The 16,022-nt window shown below is 54.8% G+C and overlaps 4 protein-coding genes across 4 annotated transcripts; 2 read left to right on the top strand and 2 right to left on the bottom strand.

The window, feature by feature from the left end:
- Positions 1 to 1,545: 1,545 nt before the first annotated feature.
- On the top strand, positions 1,546 to 4,578 carry QBC33DRAFT_618837 (transport protein Avl9-domain-containing protein; the record flags this gene model as incomplete). The annotated part of the gene is made up of 4 exons (XM_060432715.1): positions 1,546 to 2,101; positions 2,231 to 2,657; positions 2,769 to 2,981; positions 3,085 to 4,578. Exons 1-4 carry the CDS (start codon positions 1,911 to 1,913, stop codon positions 4,576 to 4,578), a joined length of 2,325 nt encoding a protein of 774 aa, XP_060284167.1. The 5' UTR covers positions 1,546 to 1,910.
- A 3,138-nt stretch (positions 4,579 to 7,716) lies between these two features.
- Positions 7,717 to 9,358, top strand: QBC33DRAFT_38152 (guanine nucleotide binding protein, alpha subunit). The gene is made up of 6 exons (XM_060424064.1): positions 7,717 to 7,920; positions 7,991 to 8,336; positions 8,403 to 8,531; positions 8,592 to 8,721; positions 8,780 to 9,018; positions 9,084 to 9,358. Exons 1-6 carry the CDS (start codon positions 7,797 to 7,799, stop codon positions 9,181 to 9,183), a joined length of 1,068 nt encoding a protein of 355 aa, XP_060284166.1. The 5' UTR covers positions 7,717 to 7,796; the 3' UTR covers positions 9,184 to 9,358.
- Positions 9,359 to 10,588: 1,230 nt separating this feature from the next.
- QBC33DRAFT_38164 (Cullin) lies at positions 10,589 to 13,543 on the bottom strand. Its single transcript, XM_060424065.1, has 5 exons — positions 13,261 to 13,543; positions 13,057 to 13,206; positions 12,916 to 12,998; positions 10,973 to 12,855; positions 10,589 to 10,917 (listed from the first exon to the last, which is right to left on the bottom strand). The coding sequence occupies exons 2-5, from the start codon at positions 13,095 to 13,097 to the stop codon at positions 10,729 to 10,731; spliced, it is 2,196 nt and encodes a 731-aa protein (XP_060284165.1). The 5' UTR covers positions 13,098 to 13,206; positions 13,261 to 13,543; the 3' UTR covers positions 10,589 to 10,728.
- Positions 13,544 to 13,987: 444 nt separating this feature from the next.
- QBC33DRAFT_535742 (uncharacterized protein) lies at positions 13,988 to 15,807 on the bottom strand. The gene is made up of 3 exons (XM_060427648.1): positions 15,239 to 15,807; positions 14,079 to 15,185; positions 13,988 to 14,029 (listed from the first exon to the last, which is right to left on the bottom strand). Exons 1-2 carry the CDS (start codon positions 15,351 to 15,353, stop codon positions 14,170 to 14,172), a joined length of 1,131 nt encoding a protein of 376 aa, XP_060284164.1. The 5' UTR covers positions 15,354 to 15,807; the 3' UTR covers positions 13,988 to 14,029; positions 14,079 to 14,169.
- Positions 15,808 to 16,022: the final 215 nt, after the last annotated feature.

Here is a 16,022-nt window from a genome sequence, read left to right as displayed (position 1 = left end):
CGCCCCCCCCCCCCCCCCCCCCCCCCCCCCCCCCCCCCCCCCCCCCCCGCCCCCGCCCCCCCCCCCCCCCCCCCCCCCCCCCCCCCCCACGCCCCGCCCCCCCCCCCCCCCCCCCCCCCCCCCCCCCCCCCTTTCCTTCTTCGTTGTCATGAAATGTTATAAAAGCGAGGAAAGGCGAGGGGTCAAGACTCCTGTTTTCGTTCATACGGTAGACATGGGGTTCAAGAGTGATCTCAAAATTTGGGAGGGAGTATCAATTGCAGCATGGGACTGACGTTGCTTGAGCAGGATCCGCAGATGAGGCAGATGAGGCAAGACCAAACGGCCCCTTTCTGCGTCGATTCACTTTTCTATCTCGGTCGCGCTCGGTTAGGGGGGACAAGCATGATGCTAGTTTCCATGGTGAACGGGGACCATCGAGTTTTGGGTATTACTCGACAGAGGGGGACTTTGTCTAGATGTGGCCCCCTATAATGCCGGCAGCAGAATAGAGATCAGATTCACAGATCACCCTGTCTGCGCTCGGCCGACTGCCAATATGCTGACTGGACTGCATATTTGGGAGGGATCAAACAGCCCGAAGCTAACTCACTGTCCTATCTCACTGCCACGGAGCCTGAGCCGCTGGCTCTCCGCCGTAGGTTAGGTCTTTTAGGACAGCTTGAGCTTATTTCGCAGCACACTTTGGAGTGACGATGATGTAAGTGTGGGAAGTCCCGCCCCGTCAGCCTGCAGGTTGGGTGATGATTACATGGTTACAGGAATATATGGCATAACTCCTACTCCTATAATCGCATTGAAGACAGCAAGTATATGCTCCCTATGTTGAACACGAAAAAAAGACCTGCAACATCACTTCATCCCATCTCTTTATAGACTCGCCTTCCCGCCGCACGACTCGAGATTTTACCATTCTCTGAATCGATTGGACCACGCGCTGCGGGCGATCACACCGACCAGCTAATAGAATCCTCGGGAGGAGAAAGGTGCTCTTGCAACCGGGGCATCTTTACCTGCCATTGACCTGCCAGCGTGTCTTGCATTGCATGAGCAATAAGCAGCCGGCGACCGTATCATCAATTGAATTGGCTGCCGGCTCCCTTGCCAAGTAGATTGGGGTGGCAACAGATTTTGGTATGGCTGCTCCTGCAACTGGCCGGCAACCCAGAACACAATTGGTGCAAAAAGCTGTCCGATATAGTTTAGCACAACCCGCCCGAGGCTGTGTATTGCTCCCGCTCTGCCTGCATGTGCGATCAGTCCCAGCAGATTACTTTTAACAGTTCCTGTCGTTGTTTTCGAGGCTCTCGCTGGGGGATCACAGCTTTTTAGGTTGGGCAGCCAATGTAGCTGTCTCCCCGCTGATCCAAGTTAAGAATACAAAAACAGGTGGAGAGGAGAGGTTAAATCCCTATGAAGCACAGAAACGAGCCTCAAATGCTGCCTGCATGCTCGATCGAAAGCCGCGTTTTGCATGCTGTGACGATTTAGTTATGTAATCCGTGTCATGGGAGCGGTGTGCGCAAAGAAATAATTATTGCTATTCCCAATATTCCTATATATATATATACAAATTTTACCCGTCCAGTTAATCGTTATAGGAAGGTTTCTGTACCAAAGTAAAATTGGACTTAAGCCAGCGGGTCAAGCTGAGGTTGAGCCTCAACTTTAGCGCAAGCACAACGGTCTAATAGGGGAACCAGGAGCCCTAAATCTCGCCCTTTCCTCTACTGGTGACAGATATGCCGCTGTTTCTCTAGGCATTGGCCCTATTTGGCCGTTCATGGCATCCTTACCGAGACCCATTGGCGACGCCGAGGGAAGCTCAAGCTAGCAACGACTCAAAACACCCACACGAAAGAGAGAGACAGAGAGAGCGAGGCTAGCAGAAACAGGGAGGGACTCACGCCATGTCGACTCCTGCCACACCCACGAGCGGGTCCGCCCCGGGCTTTACCCCCTTGGTTTCCGTCGTCGACTTCCACCATGCGCGAGGACCCGAGGTCGAGAAATGGTTCGGCGTCCCTGAAGGGAGCGACCCCGCAGCCGATTATGACTGGACTTTACTCCCCTTCATGGCATTGAGCGACGGGGCACATGCGTAAGTTCAGAGTCCCTTCTTCTCTCCTCCCCCCGCAACGGCCGCGATGCTGCCGGGCTTGGGGCACCGAGTGACCATTCAACCCCGATAAAAGGGCTAACCCAATTTCCCCCTCCGGGGGTGCCGCAGATCTACCGAAGACTTCTCCTACTTCACCCTCCTGCGGCCGGCGGGGCCGGACGCGCCCGCGACGTCCCTCTTCGGCATATCGTGCACCCGGCAGATGGACGCCTCGCAGCTCCTGGTGCGGCCGGCCGAGGTGACGCGGTCGACGGTGCAAAAGGCCGTGGTGGTCATCGCCGACAGCCCGCAGTATTTTGGCCTGCTGCGGGAGAGCCTCGGGGTGGTGACGCAGGCGTGGTTCGCGCAGCGCGAGTTCGGCGACACGGAGATCCTGCGCCGATTCCAGGAGAGCCTCGCCGAGGAGCGCGAGCGCGGCGCCCTGAACAAGGACGAGGACAGGGACCAGTACCTAGGCATGAGCCTGAGGGAGCTGGTGCGCGAGTTCCGTTGGCAGACACTGGTGCTGCTGAAGTGCTGCTTGCTACAACCCAAGGTCAGTTGGCAACCCGCCCTTACATGCCTGTCTTTTACCGTTGCCTCAACGCCGCCCGACTGCTCTCAAGGTTTCGTGCGAGAAGAACGGTTCGACTTACTAGATTTATAGATGCTTTTCTTCGGCTCGCGGTGCGAGCGGTTATGCATGATGCAGTTTTCCTTAATATCTTTAATACCTGGTCTTCTGCGAAACCTCCAGGACTGTGCTGGTCCCGAATTGAACAACTACGAGAGGAAATTGACGAAGCCGACGAGCTTGAGGACTAGTGACCGGAACTCTCTGCTATCGTACATGGGGCTGCCTCTCCAAATATTTGGCAAGGTGCGTAAGATAGCGGCACGGCTGTTTTTACACAGCGGCTTGTTTGATCCCCCCGGACCAACATTAGTTTCTGTGGCTCTTGCGGGTCTGACGGTGTTTCCAGGGGAGCCTGTTTGGGCCTTACACTCCACTACAGCAGCTAGACGTGCTCGCCGACTTTGGAACTAAGTCATACATAGTTGGAAGCACCAATTCGCTGCTGCTCCAACAAAGGGATCGATATAGCGATATTCTCATAAATCTCGACGACGACTCGATCAACATCACATCGGCCTCCCTGAGGCAAGCCTTGCAGTTATCAGTTGCGGACCGGCGATGGATAGACTTCATCACCCAGGAGGTTAACGATACCTGGGATGACGCTAACCCTGGCCGGCCAAAGACCATGGGCTACGTAGGCAGCGAGGAGTTCATCCGCCTCCAGTTTGAAGAGTATCTCCTCTCCCTGATATCCTCGGTCAAGTACCACGACCACCTGTCGAAGCACGGCAGCAACCCCAGGATGGTCCTGCCGCACATCGAGGGCGACCCGTCTCACGACTTCGGCCCGGACTGGGTCGACGCCTGGACACGCACCGAGAACTACCGCATCTGGAACGCTAACACGGAATCTAACCTCTTCGACATCGTCGAGCCCAGGCACCCATGCGCCGGCGGCCTGACCATCGACGACGTGCAGCGCCGCATCGCCCAGCAGGTGCAGGACCTCCACCTCGACGAGCGCTTCGCGCAGGGCAAGGAGGTGCTCGGCCGGAACCTGGCCGCCGGCAAGGAGAAGGCCAGCACCATATTCAACAAGCTGTACGCGGACATGGAGGCCCTCCGAGAGGCGCAGCGCAAGCGGGCCGAGGAGGCGAGGCAGCAGCAGCAAAGCAACGGTGGTCCCGGTAGTGCCGGGGGCCAGGAAGACAGAAACGCCACCGCCGCCGCCGCCGCCGGGTATAGTGGCGCAGCGGGGGTGGACCTCACCAGGGCGCCTCAGACGGCACAGTCCGTCGGCGTCAGGGCCGGGGCGTACATGAACAGCTGGGCGGCGTGGGCGGGAGAGAAGCGCAAGGCCGCCGGGTGGGGCCGATCATCCAGCGGCGCCAGCGGCGGCGGGAACGGCGGAGGCGGATGGGGATCGGGATGGGGCAAGAGCAATAAGGGTCGAAGCTCCTACTACGCCAGCGTGCCGGATGGCGGCGCCGGCGCCGGCGGCAATACGGAAAAGGAGCTGCCGAGGTCGCCCTTCTCGCAGCAGACCGCCTCGAGCCCCCGCTACTCAACGTCTTCAGCCGCCATGATGGCCTCGCCGTCGCTGCGCCGCGACGACGACGACTACGACGACGCGGACGGCGGGGCGAGGCGCCCGCTCACGCAGGGCTCGTTCGGCGAGAGCCTGCTGGACGGGGTGTCGGGGCCCGACAGCCCGACGACGACGTCGTCGCAGTCGCACCCGGCGTCGCCGAGGGGTCGCCCGCTCTCCGCCGCCGCCGAGCGGAGGAGGAGCTCTGCGGCGGAGGGGGCGCAGAATGGCGCGCTACCGGCGGGGGTGTCCGAGGGTGGGGCGGACGAAGACTCGGCCACGGCGGAGGGGAGGGCTGCTGTGCTGTGAGGGGGGTTAGGGAGGGGGGGTTGGGGGGTTTTGTATATGTTGATATATACATTTATATACAAATAGCATGGCGTGAGCAATCGGATACATGAAAGACTTTTTGGTTCTTCGGTTGCGATTTGGCGGGAAATGTGTCTGGAAGTCGAGGCATCGGTGTGCGGAATTTATGTGAAAGTGGCATGCATCTTTTCGTTTGAAGTCAGGACACCGGGGCAATAATGTGTCTTATAATAGGGACCTCCGTCTCTTTCGCTGTGCCTGCGGGAATACTCCAGGATTTGGACAATGAGAGAGTGCTCCGATCGTCAGGTATGTTACGTGATGCGTGGCCATGCGAGAAGAGGTCAGGAGAAACTACCTACTTGGGGTTGAGTGAGCTGTTGGGAAGACACTCCTCTACTCAGGCTTGTAGTCAAGCACCTCTAGAGATTCTCATATATCGAACATACTTGCGGCTAACTCGGTGGTGTCTGGAGTGTAAGGTTACGAGATCCGGGTCATGCTATTTGTCAACCACCCCTCCCCTTCCCAACTTTCATTCCTGACGCGGACCGCCCACAGGAAAGTCCAGGCTTCCCTAGGCTTCTAGAAAGACGCATACCTGCAACTCGCTCTATTCTGTCATCGGAAAGCAGATATGTGTGTGAAGTTGGGACGAGAGAAGGACGATGAAGCTTGATTGCGTCTCAGATAGTATCGGGCAGCTCATTGGTTAACGTGACTCGAGCACCCTGCAGGATGGTAACCCTAGGCTTACCCAGGCTGGCAATGGGAGGCAACTGCCTTATCTGGCGGAGTAGGTGTCTTGATTCATGTACTGCGTCCTGCGAAGGTGACTACGGCCCGACTACCTACCTACCTAGGGAGCTGTGGGTGAGTGGCGAATATAGCTTGTCTGGAGCACCTAGACACATCTTCCGCGCGCTAGCTAATCCCGATGGATTCAACAGCCTTTGGTTAATGACTGCATCACCTACCCCGGTAGCCGGGGTCACTCGGACCCGGCACTTGAATCGGGAAGCTGCCAAGGCTGCCTGCATGATTGCCGGGAGAGGAAACAAGTCCAAACAGTCGAAGCCTCGAGGTGCCCCTTCTGGAAGTTCTATGATTCTATGGTAGAAGTATTCAGGTACCGAGGGGCTAGGCAGGCAATACCAGGTACCATGCCAAGTACAGACCAGAGCTGCTGCCTTGGGAGCTCTCCGTCTGGAACAGCCGGCGTTGTACGACCCTTAGCTGGTGCTTAGCTAATACCTAGTTGAGTGGTCCGTAACTCTAACAGAAAAGAGCCCTAGTAGCGGGCTAGGTGGATAGATAGGTATGTACAGGAGGTGGCCGTTGAATTAGAGACAAAGAAATGCTCTTGATACGCCAAGACATTGAGTACATGTCAGGGGCTCGACCGCGACCAGTTGGGCGTTTGGACGAAAGAAAATACCCCAGGTATGCAGTTTCTGCTGCAAAGACAAAACATGGGCATGTGGAGTCGTAGACACGACACGTGGTTGCGGGGAGCGATCGCGGGGGGGAGCTGGGCTTCCATCAGATTCAAAATTGCAACGTGGCTCAAAATTGCAACGTGGCAAGCGATATGTTTTGTCTGCTTTCCCCTGCGCCAGCGTACGTTCCTCGAGGAGTGTGCCGCCGAGTCATTTCTAGATACGAAGTTCAGACAAGGGACGCTGGACGTGGCGCTGAAAATGGCCGGGTTGGCCTGGTCGGTTCCTGTTCGCGGATGGGACACGCAACCCGGCTACCTAGGGATTAACTTCCTATTCGATCCGTGCAAATCAGACGGCAGTCTGTGCTACCGTTCACACTAGGAAACCTTCCGGACAGCTACCAAAGCAGGCAACGCCCTGTTTAAGTTTTGTGGGGATGGTGTTGGAAATAGCGGCTGTTGTCGAAAACAAAAATTAAAATAATAAATGAAATGAAGTTCATAACAATCGAATCGACCTCCTTCGAGGTACAGAGGAAGCGATTGATGGATGCAGGCATTGGGACAAAGTGATCGCCGGTCCAGCTAGCGGCCGTCTCAAATAGTTGTTTCCATCATGGGAAGAACCTGTTCATGGTAGGGTAGAGAGCTGCCCGGATCCGTCTTCCGGGGCCAGCACGCCCCCGCTTCCCCAGGTTGACCACTGCTTCCATCGGAAAGGTTAATAATAGCAGTTCACGGCTGAACTTGACTCGGCCAACAATAGATGTCTCAACAATCCGTCTACATTTTATTCTGCTGCATAGCTCATAGTGTGCCATAAAACGACAAAGGAGGCAAAATAGCGACATTGATCGGCATAGTTATTGCAGGAATACTATTCGTTGAGGCGCGCTTGGGAGGCCGGCCACTGATCAATTCGGTGTGTTAGAGGCCTGCTAGCCCCAAGAGTTTAGTGCAGCCACACAGGGCGGAGATCCTGCGTAGCTGCTGCGTAACGAAATGGGACTAATGAAATCATGCACGGGCCCGTCCAAGTTACTTGTGTTTTGTACCGCACCCGGCGCCAATGCGCAGGTATCTGGTGGTGGTTTTGCTGGTCCCAAATCCAATGGTAGCGCCATATTCCGCTTCTACCACCAGTCCTACCAACCCAGTAAGCCGGGCGGATATCATGGATGCTGCTGTCCTGTCTTCCCCCAGCTCCTTCTGCCCGTCGTCACCTGCACTCAGGCAACAAAGAATCTGAAATCCGCCTCATTTGGCAAAATCGCAGAGCAAACCTTAGCCTCAGCATTCCGAGTCCCTCCTCGCTGCTTGTTCCCACACCGATTACCTTGTTCTCTCTCCACTTGCCTCTGCCCCACGGCATCGCCCGCAATCGCCTCTGGAGGTTCAAGGACAATCGCTCTCCGTCGCTTCGTCCACGGTTCCATTTTTACTTGTCGGGCCCTTCTAGACCTGCCGGATCCCAACTCCGGCAACTCCACCGGAGTCTTGCCCCCCCCCCTTGGGATAGAAGTCGCTACAACTGCAAAGCCCGCCTTGGCACTGCCTCGCTGTTGTGTAGTCGACAACGCCCGCAGGCCGGGCACTTTCCGCCAGTGTGCCGCTGACAACAGTACTGCGTCGCTCCCATGGGGTATTAGCCCAGGCTCCTCACCAAGCGAGTATCGAATCGGCGATTCCCTTTGCGCCCCAATTGCCACGGATCTGGCCGCCCCTGACGCACCCAACCTTCCTTGGCTCCTGCTCGAGCCTCGAGTTACTGTCCAACATGGGCCTTTGTATGAGTGCCAGCAGTGAGGAGGCGGAGCTCAAGAAAATCAGTCAGAAAATTGACAAGGAGCTCGAGGAGGACTCCAAGAGGTTACGGCGAGAATGCAAGATCCTGCTGCTCGGTATGTACACCGGATCCCGGGCTGCTAGGCCCTACTTCGAAGCCGTATGCTAAATCAACCAACCGTATAGGCTCCGGCGAGAGCGGCAAGTCGACGATCGTTAAGCAGATGAAAATCATACATTTGAAAGGATACTCCGAGGATGAGCTCTACAACTACCGACCCACCGTGTTTAAGAACCTGATCGAATGCGCAAAAGCCGTCATCCATGCCATGCAACAGTTCGAGATCGAGCCCGTGATAGAGGAGAACAAGCCGTGCTGCCAGTTCATCCTCAATTACACCGTCGAATCAGGCCCCCAGGCCATGATAGATCCAAAGGTCGGAGAGGCAGTAAGGTCAATATGGAACGACCCTGCCAAGGACCTGTTGATGGAACGGCAGACCGAGTTTTACTTGATGGACTCGGCCGAGTAGTGCGTTGAGACCCGGCTGCTATATGGTGTGCCCTTTGGTTCCCCCAAGCTAACCTATGTGTGCAGCTTCTTCCAGGAGGCCGAGAGGATCGTCAGGCCCGACTACCTCCCCAACGAGATGGATGTATTACGTGCCAGAACAAAAACAACCGGTATCTACGAGACAAGGTTCCAAATGGGGCAGTTGAGCATACAGTAAGTTTTTCTGCGCCGGAATGTCGGGACGAGCCTGTTGTCTGACGCAGAAACAACTAGCATGTTCGATGTTGGAGGGCAAAGGAGTGAGCGCAAGAAGTGGATTCACTGCTTTGAAAACGTCACGTCTATCATATTCTGCGTGGCGCTAAGCGAGTATGATCAGGTCTTACTCGAAGAGAGCAGCCAGGTGAGTCTTGGCAGAGCAGCCACGAGTCTGAGACAACGTAGCTGACGGGGATGGGCAGAACCGCATGATGGAGAGCCTGCTCTTGTTCGACTCGGTCGTTAACTCGAGATGGTTTATGAGGACCAGCATCATCCTCTTCCTGAACAAGGTGGATATCTTCAAGCAGAAGCTCTCCAGGTCACCACTAGGGAATTACTTCCCAGACTACTCCGGCGGCAATGACGTCAACAAGGCTGCCAAATACCTTCTCTGGAGATTCAACCAGGTCAACCGCGCTCACCTGAATCTCTATCCTCAGTAAGCTTCGACGATACCCCCAGACTTGCCAACCCGAACCAAGGAGCTGACCAAACTTTCCTTAGTCTGACGCAGGCGACAAACACCTCAAACATCCGTCTGGTCTTCGCTGCTGTGAAGGAGACCATCTTAAATAATGCCCTCAAGGATTCTGGTATTCTGTGAATGTCCTGAGGTTACGGTTCATTCGGCGCTTTCACGGTTTCGATACCATTAATGACTCCCACCGGGGTCTTTTGAGCTGCGATTAAGAAGAGCATCACGTGGCGTTTGGGGTACTAACGGTTTTGCTACTGGCGTTGGCCGACCTTCGCTCTCGATCTTCGCCCTGGGAATTAGCGATGACTCTTTTCTTTGCTTGTGTCCTTGACTCTACTCTTCTTTATTACCTCAGGATGGAGACTGGGCTTGCACTCTGCACTTGGGCAAACTTGCCTGACTTGGGGGGACTTCGATAGCAGAGGCATCGAAAATACCTGTGTTTAGTTTGATTTCCTTCGGAGTATTGGCTGGGATGACTGGCTACCTATCTCGGGAAGATGGACACTGGTTTGGCGTAGTTCAACAACGGCCCTATCTCGCCGAGGGAGCTCAATTCGCGAATCCCACGCAGCAGCGATCTTCCTTATGTCGTACGATACCTACACATACATCCACAAATTATCTAACAGGAGACAAGGCGTGGCGACTGGTCTGCCATGGAACGGCGCCGGTGTATCTATTTCGAGCCAGAGGAGACAGGCCCGAAAAAGAGAGGAAGGAAGGGGAAGATGAATATCATTCTTCACACATACCATGCATGACATGACGCTGCCTCGTTTCTACATTGGGAGTCCAAGACTCGGAACGTGACTTGACTCTGGTGCACGCCCCCGTGTCGACGCTACTTGGTGGGGTTCAGGGTTAGATTTGGCAACTCACATGAACTGGATCTGGATTAGGGATGATGGTTGAATCTGAGCTGGTCAACAACGCAAGCAGGGAGAGCCTGCAGGCTATATCATATACATAGATAGGCCTCTGGATAAGAATGGGACCGGTGCGGTGCATGGTCATGAGCAGCTTTATACCATGCCCGTGGATTAAGGACCTAGTCTTCGAGAGTACAGGCTAGCTTGGGAATTTTTCATATCACAAGAAACAAAATTAAGCAAGAAAAGTTGGAAGTCGTTTGAATTGGATTCTTCGTATTGCTTCTCGATGCCGCCCGGTCCTGGGACGAATCGAGGTTCGGGAAGGTTGCTCACCAAAACTGCCTGTACTGATGGGCCCTGGCAAAGACAAGTAACTCCTGAAAGCCTCGTCTTGGCCCAATCCACCGAGGTTGTTCAAAAGCATCCAACTAATCATGCTCTCCATCCCATCCTTCCACCCTCTCCCCCCCCGTCCCCCCGGGCCCCCTATTTGCTCGTTCCCCCCCAAGATCGTCATTGGAAATAAACATATACGATTCCCTGCTACCGTCTTGAATATCCTGCACAAGGAGTATTCGAAATAATGCAACGATCTAAACCAGGCTACCCTTTGTCTCGAGTTCCAAGGCCACGGGCCCCGCCAAGCTCACGTCTATGACTCTATGCTGAGCGGGTTAGGGTGATGCAGACCTAGACACGGGGCGGCCGGGAGGGAAAGCAGTTCTGAGAAGATGATACATATTCAGGGAGCGCGAGCAAAGGAAACGCGCAATGGCCACGTCAAAAAGCAGTCTGTCTATGCCAGATAACCGAGTTCGTCGTCGTCGAGTCGTTCGAGATATTCCTTGTCGAGGAGGATCTCGACGCACTTCTTGATATCCGCGACTGGTGGCACAAATCGATGACGGATCTGATGCGCAGTCTCGAGAAGGAGTTGCTGATAAGTCATGCGCTTCCGCGCCTTCATGATACGCACGATGGCAGACTAGAAAGACAGGGTCAGCTATGGTCAAGAACCCCAGAAACAAAATCCGACGTACCTGTAGAAGAAGCTTGCGGTCTTCCTCGATCGTCTTGTTCGTCTCAACCTCCTCTTGCTTCGATTCCGACTTCATGCCGACGTTCAAGTTTACTCGGACTTTCTTACTCTTGAAGTCATAGTTTAGGCGGAAAGTCTTGCCCGGGCCAACCTTGTCGCCGTCGGGCTTCGGGATGAGTACTTTGGCCTTGCATAGGATGGAGAGAGATGGATCCAGCGCGTCGGCGTTGAGCTGTGTAGTCGACGCAATATCCTCATAAGTGTGCTGGTCCTTGTCATTGAACAGAAGGAGGATGGCCATCTGATACAGAGAAACCTGGAAGGTGTAGGGGGTCTTCGTGTTCTTGCAGTAGGTCGCCTTGACTTCACCTTTGCAGAGCTGCCACAGCCAAGTAAGCTTCCGGCCCTCGTGCTTATTCTTGTAGAATCGTGAGAACCGCTCGCAATCCATCGAGATCTCGATCGGCGGGTTGAAGGTCGTGTTTGGGGGCGTCAACGGCCAGAACCCGGTGCCAAGGATGGAGTACTGGGAATCGAGAACCTTGCTGTCCAAGCCCTGGGTGTGTTCTTTGAACCCGGCGTTCAGATCCTTGGATATCTGCATATCCTGGAACATCCTCTGGAGCTTGTTGGTGTACTCAAAACCGCAAGCCTCCTTCAGCTTGCTGATCATGCTGGTCTCGGCGTCGTCCGAGGACGAGTTGCTATGCACAAGTCGCCGTGCAAGCATACGCGAGTAGAACTTCTGGAAGACATCCTTGTCATCGATGTACTTGAAGACAGTCATTATCCGTGTGAGAGTATTCTCCAACTCGGCTTCTCCTATGCCTGTACCGCCCTTGCGAAGGAGGATGTCGGTGTATTTGGCCAAGAGCTCGGGTGACTTGTTCGACCCCGACTTACACACGTCATTTCTGTTGACGAATTCTCTGCAAGCATTATCCAGAGACCTGGTGAACTCTGCCTCGTCGCTGAAGGCCTTCTTGACAAGGTTTTGGTAGTGGCTGTGGATCTCAAGCAGAGCGTCCACGTAGACCTTTGGCTCGAGCTTCTCTGCATCCGAGGACACCTTGGTGACCGCTGCCAGACCCGCGGTCCGCACATGGGCCTCGAACTTTTGCCGGAGAGGAGTCAGGCCGTCAGGAATCCGCGCAAGTAAGCTGTACATGCGCCCCATATCTTCCTCCCTGTCGGTATCCAGCAAGCCCTGGAATTCCTCGCGGAGGAGGTTGGAGTGGTCGGCAATGAGGACCTGGTTACAGGCCTTCTTCAATGGAATCGCTATATCCGCGTGCAGGAACATCTTCACCCGCTCCTCCTCTTCGTCCAGGCGGGCCTCGGCCTTCTTCATGTACTCGACGACGCTATTCTCGGCTACAAATTGCTTGCTCTCGGCCATGTAGAATTCTCTCGTGCCCTCCAAGAAGGGGCGTTCGAAATGGTACCGGTATACATCGAGGGTCGTCTTCGAGGGATCGGCGTCGTCCAGGCCCAAGGAGACAAAGGAGTCGACAACTTGCTTGATCTGGCCGTACTCGATAGTCTCGCCGTTGCGCTGCTTCTCCACGAGTTTCAGGACCGCGTTCATAACTCTTCCCGAAACCTTTGAAAACAGCACAGTGCGCCACTGGACCAGATGGAGAGTATAGACGTCGTAGATGTGCTTCTTCCCTTCGTCCATCTCACGCTTCACCCAATGCCGGTTGAGGTAGCGGAAGAGGTGGTGGGTGTATTTTGCGGCAACCGTGTAACGGCTCCATTGCTTGATGTAAAAGGCCAGTAGAGCCTCATCGGTATGGGATCTGGATTCTTCGTAAAGCTTCTCCAAACGGCGCGTCAGATAATCGATGAGCTTATTGTAGAGGTCCTCTCCGAGAAGGTGAGCTATCAAAAAGTGAGCCAACAGTGTTAAGTGCAAGGGAACCGCCCGGCAGTGCTACAAACCTCCACGGTGGGCACCCGTACTGATATTCTGGTGTGGAGTGAATCCGACGGCCTTCTGTGAGGTACAGAAGTTGTGAACAGCCCTGCCAGACGGTCAGTATTAATGGGTACCCTGGTCGTCACCGAGAAGGCCGAGCTCACGTGTAGATTCCCATGTACTGCAAGCGCCAGGTGATTAGCATTGTCCTGGAATATATAGATTAGATAGGACATGGCCATACCGTCTGCATGTCGATGCCATCCTGCAAGTTGTCCATGATGCGGTCGATGCCGTCCTGGAGGTACAGCCAGCTGGAGCTAGTTAGGGTTGAAGTCCAAAATGTGTCTCTTTTCGGGCAGACTCACGTCTTGTTGATGTCATCACGGTCGGGTTGGGATGGCATCCCCGATCGCAGAGCTGGCACCATGTTTGGTATCCGAGGGACGTCTGGGCCTTGCTGGCTCAGACGGACGCGCGGCAAGAAGCGGTCTGGGATGACACGCCACGACTGAGGTAGCCTGAGGAGAAATTAACGAGAAGATGTGCTTGAGCTTTAAAGTCGGTCGGTGGCTCTTGGCCGATGTTGCTGGGCAGGACGGTGGGTTGTGGAGAAAAGGACCGGTGTGTGGCGGGAATCGTTGCCTTTGGGAAGGTAGAGGTCGCGCCTGGCGCAGGTGCAAAAAGCGTTCGAAGGATCACGCCGGAAAAATGGGTACGGTATTCAAATACCTTGGTCGAGTCTGGTAAATTTAGGTTGAAGAGTATGGTTCGCCTGCCTTGGATTTTGATGGACGGCTGGCTGATCCGGGGCAGGCGACACGGCGGCAGGCTGACAGATTTCTGGGCTTACTTACCAACTTTAACTGGCCCAGTTTTGCCGCCTTAAACCCTCCACTGGCGCATGATTGGCCCGAGCACGCGCAGCCGCAGCTAGGTTAAGAGGAGATACAATGGAAGCTTGGAGACTGTTTTAAGGCTGGTGCAAACCTACTTTCGTGCTGTTTTTAAAGCTCCATACTTTGAGGTCCGACAGCCAATGAGTCCGGCACCTGACCGAAAGAGATATAGGTACGGTACCTAAGGTTAGGTAGCTACGGTAGTCAGTGCTATCGGGTGGTGTATCATGCGTCCGATCTAAGTGGCATCAGCGTAGCGTCGCAGTCACCATCACCGGAGCACATACATCGGTTAGGTAGGTAGTGACTAAATCGGACTAATACTGCCCTTGGGCAGAGGAACGCCGTCTTCCATATTATACAGCAATGTTGGTATTCTCAGACGGACCCATGGCCGCCCCACATATGAGCAGCACCCTCCTCGTCGCTGCCGCCAAGCTTTTGCACTAACCGGAATACATTTACAGTGAAATTCATGGTCCATGATATCAGGCTCACTGTCTGGAAGGCACTAAGCGCCCTGGAGTAGTATCGCACACTGGCCTGGAGGCTGTTGTGATAAACCAGCGCCTCGAACGCCAGACTCGTGCTCGCAGATTTGAATATGATGAAGAACAAATCCATAAGGATCAGCGATATCTTCTCAGTCGGAGGCCGTAGGCCGAGTGGCTTGCCAGTATACTCGTCCCACGTCATGTAGCCGATATATGGAATCGCCAGCGTGTCCACCACGATGGCCACGATCGCCTGCGTCCGCTCTGCGCTGGAGTCTACCGCGACGTTTTCAATCTCGTATATACGCACAGAGAGGGCCAGGGCGATTATCGACGTCAGCAGGACAGTCAGTCGGAAGGCGAGCGGCACCAGGGGGTGTTTGAGGATGATGTTCCAGGCCCGCTTATAGACCGCCGATGTGCGTGCACGCCGTGTCTTTTCCAAGTCGGGAAACCGCGGGATGTGCACGGGGTCATTAAACCCTGGTTGAAGCTTATCCAGCATGTCAACGCCCACAATCTCGGCCTCTTCGTTCGGGAGGTGGCCGTACTCGGAGGATCGGACAAAGCTCCGCCACGGAGAACCGGGCTTCGAGGCGAGATAGCCGGACACGATGACGGGCTCGGCTGAGCGGAGATGATCCCACTTCCTCCCCCTCATCGGCCCATTCTTGCCTTGCAGTAGGCTTTGTAGCGTGACTTTCGGTCTCTTCCCCGCCCGCAGCCGGGAGTCGTCGTACATGTCGATATAGCCATCCTTGGAAACCCTCCTCGCAACCGGGGGTGAGGACGGCGTATTGTTGTGGTGGGCCTGGACTGCCCGGGGAGGGGGTCGGTTGAATAGTAATTCATCGACGTTTGGTGTTTCTCCTCGTCGTACCTCGTAGGACCCAATCCAAGCTTGCAGAGAGTTAGCGATATGGTAACTCGGGGGCTACCAACGATACACTTACGGGGTAGCGACCTAGGCGCTCGGTGATGGGCCCCATGGCTATCGACCGCTGTGCTTCCTGTTGCGACAGATATGCGAGTGCCTGGAGGGGTTGCGTCTGGAGCAAAAGCAGTCATCGTGACTAGCTAATGCCCACGTCACGCCGATGCGTGACATAAGATCCAGAGAATTGGCTTCGGCAGGCTTGTCAACGCATGATCAAGAGGTAGCACAATCCGTAAAGAACGGAAATACCACAGAGGTGGTCGCTACCAAATGCTTATCAACCACTCCCTGCTCTACCTAGGTAAGGGCGGAATAAATGTAAAAGAACATAAACAAAGTTGTATCCCCACCTGGTCATGGGACGGATTCGTGAAGCGTGTAACGGCAACATAAATTGATAAGAAAACACAAGATGATCTGCCGAGCCCAGGGGAAGACAGGGGTTTTTAAGGCTGGCTGAGCCTTGTGTATTCCCCGTTGAAAGGGTGGGACATGGGCGAAGCTAGACGGCGCTTACTGGTTGGAGTATGAAAGTTGGTAGGGGCTTCCAGCCATTATTGATTGGCACATCTATTTCAACTAAATTGTCGGTATTTTGTGACGTAGCGCCATGGTGCTCACTAGTCTCTACAGCCCGCCGTACAAAACGCAGCCCAATTCCAGCGCGGACTTTTAACATTACGCATGACGACATTTGCGTCACTGCCCGCCCACCCAGAGTCTGCTGGAGTCTCGGCTTTTATATTAAATATGCATGTGCAAAGCTAGCGTTTTCCAGCTTCCCGGGGCAGAACCACTGC

The sequence above is a fragment of the Phialemonium atrogriseum genome (assembly GCF_030411735.1).
Source record: "Phialemonium atrogriseum strain 8032-3 unplaced genomic scaffold QBC33scaffold_10, whole genome shotgun sequence".
Taxonomy (NCBI): Eukaryota; Fungi; Ascomycota; class Sordariomycetes; order Cephalothecales; family Cephalothecaceae; genus Phialemonium; species Phialemonium atrogriseum.
This window is presented reverse-complemented; position numbering and strand designations above follow the sequence as displayed.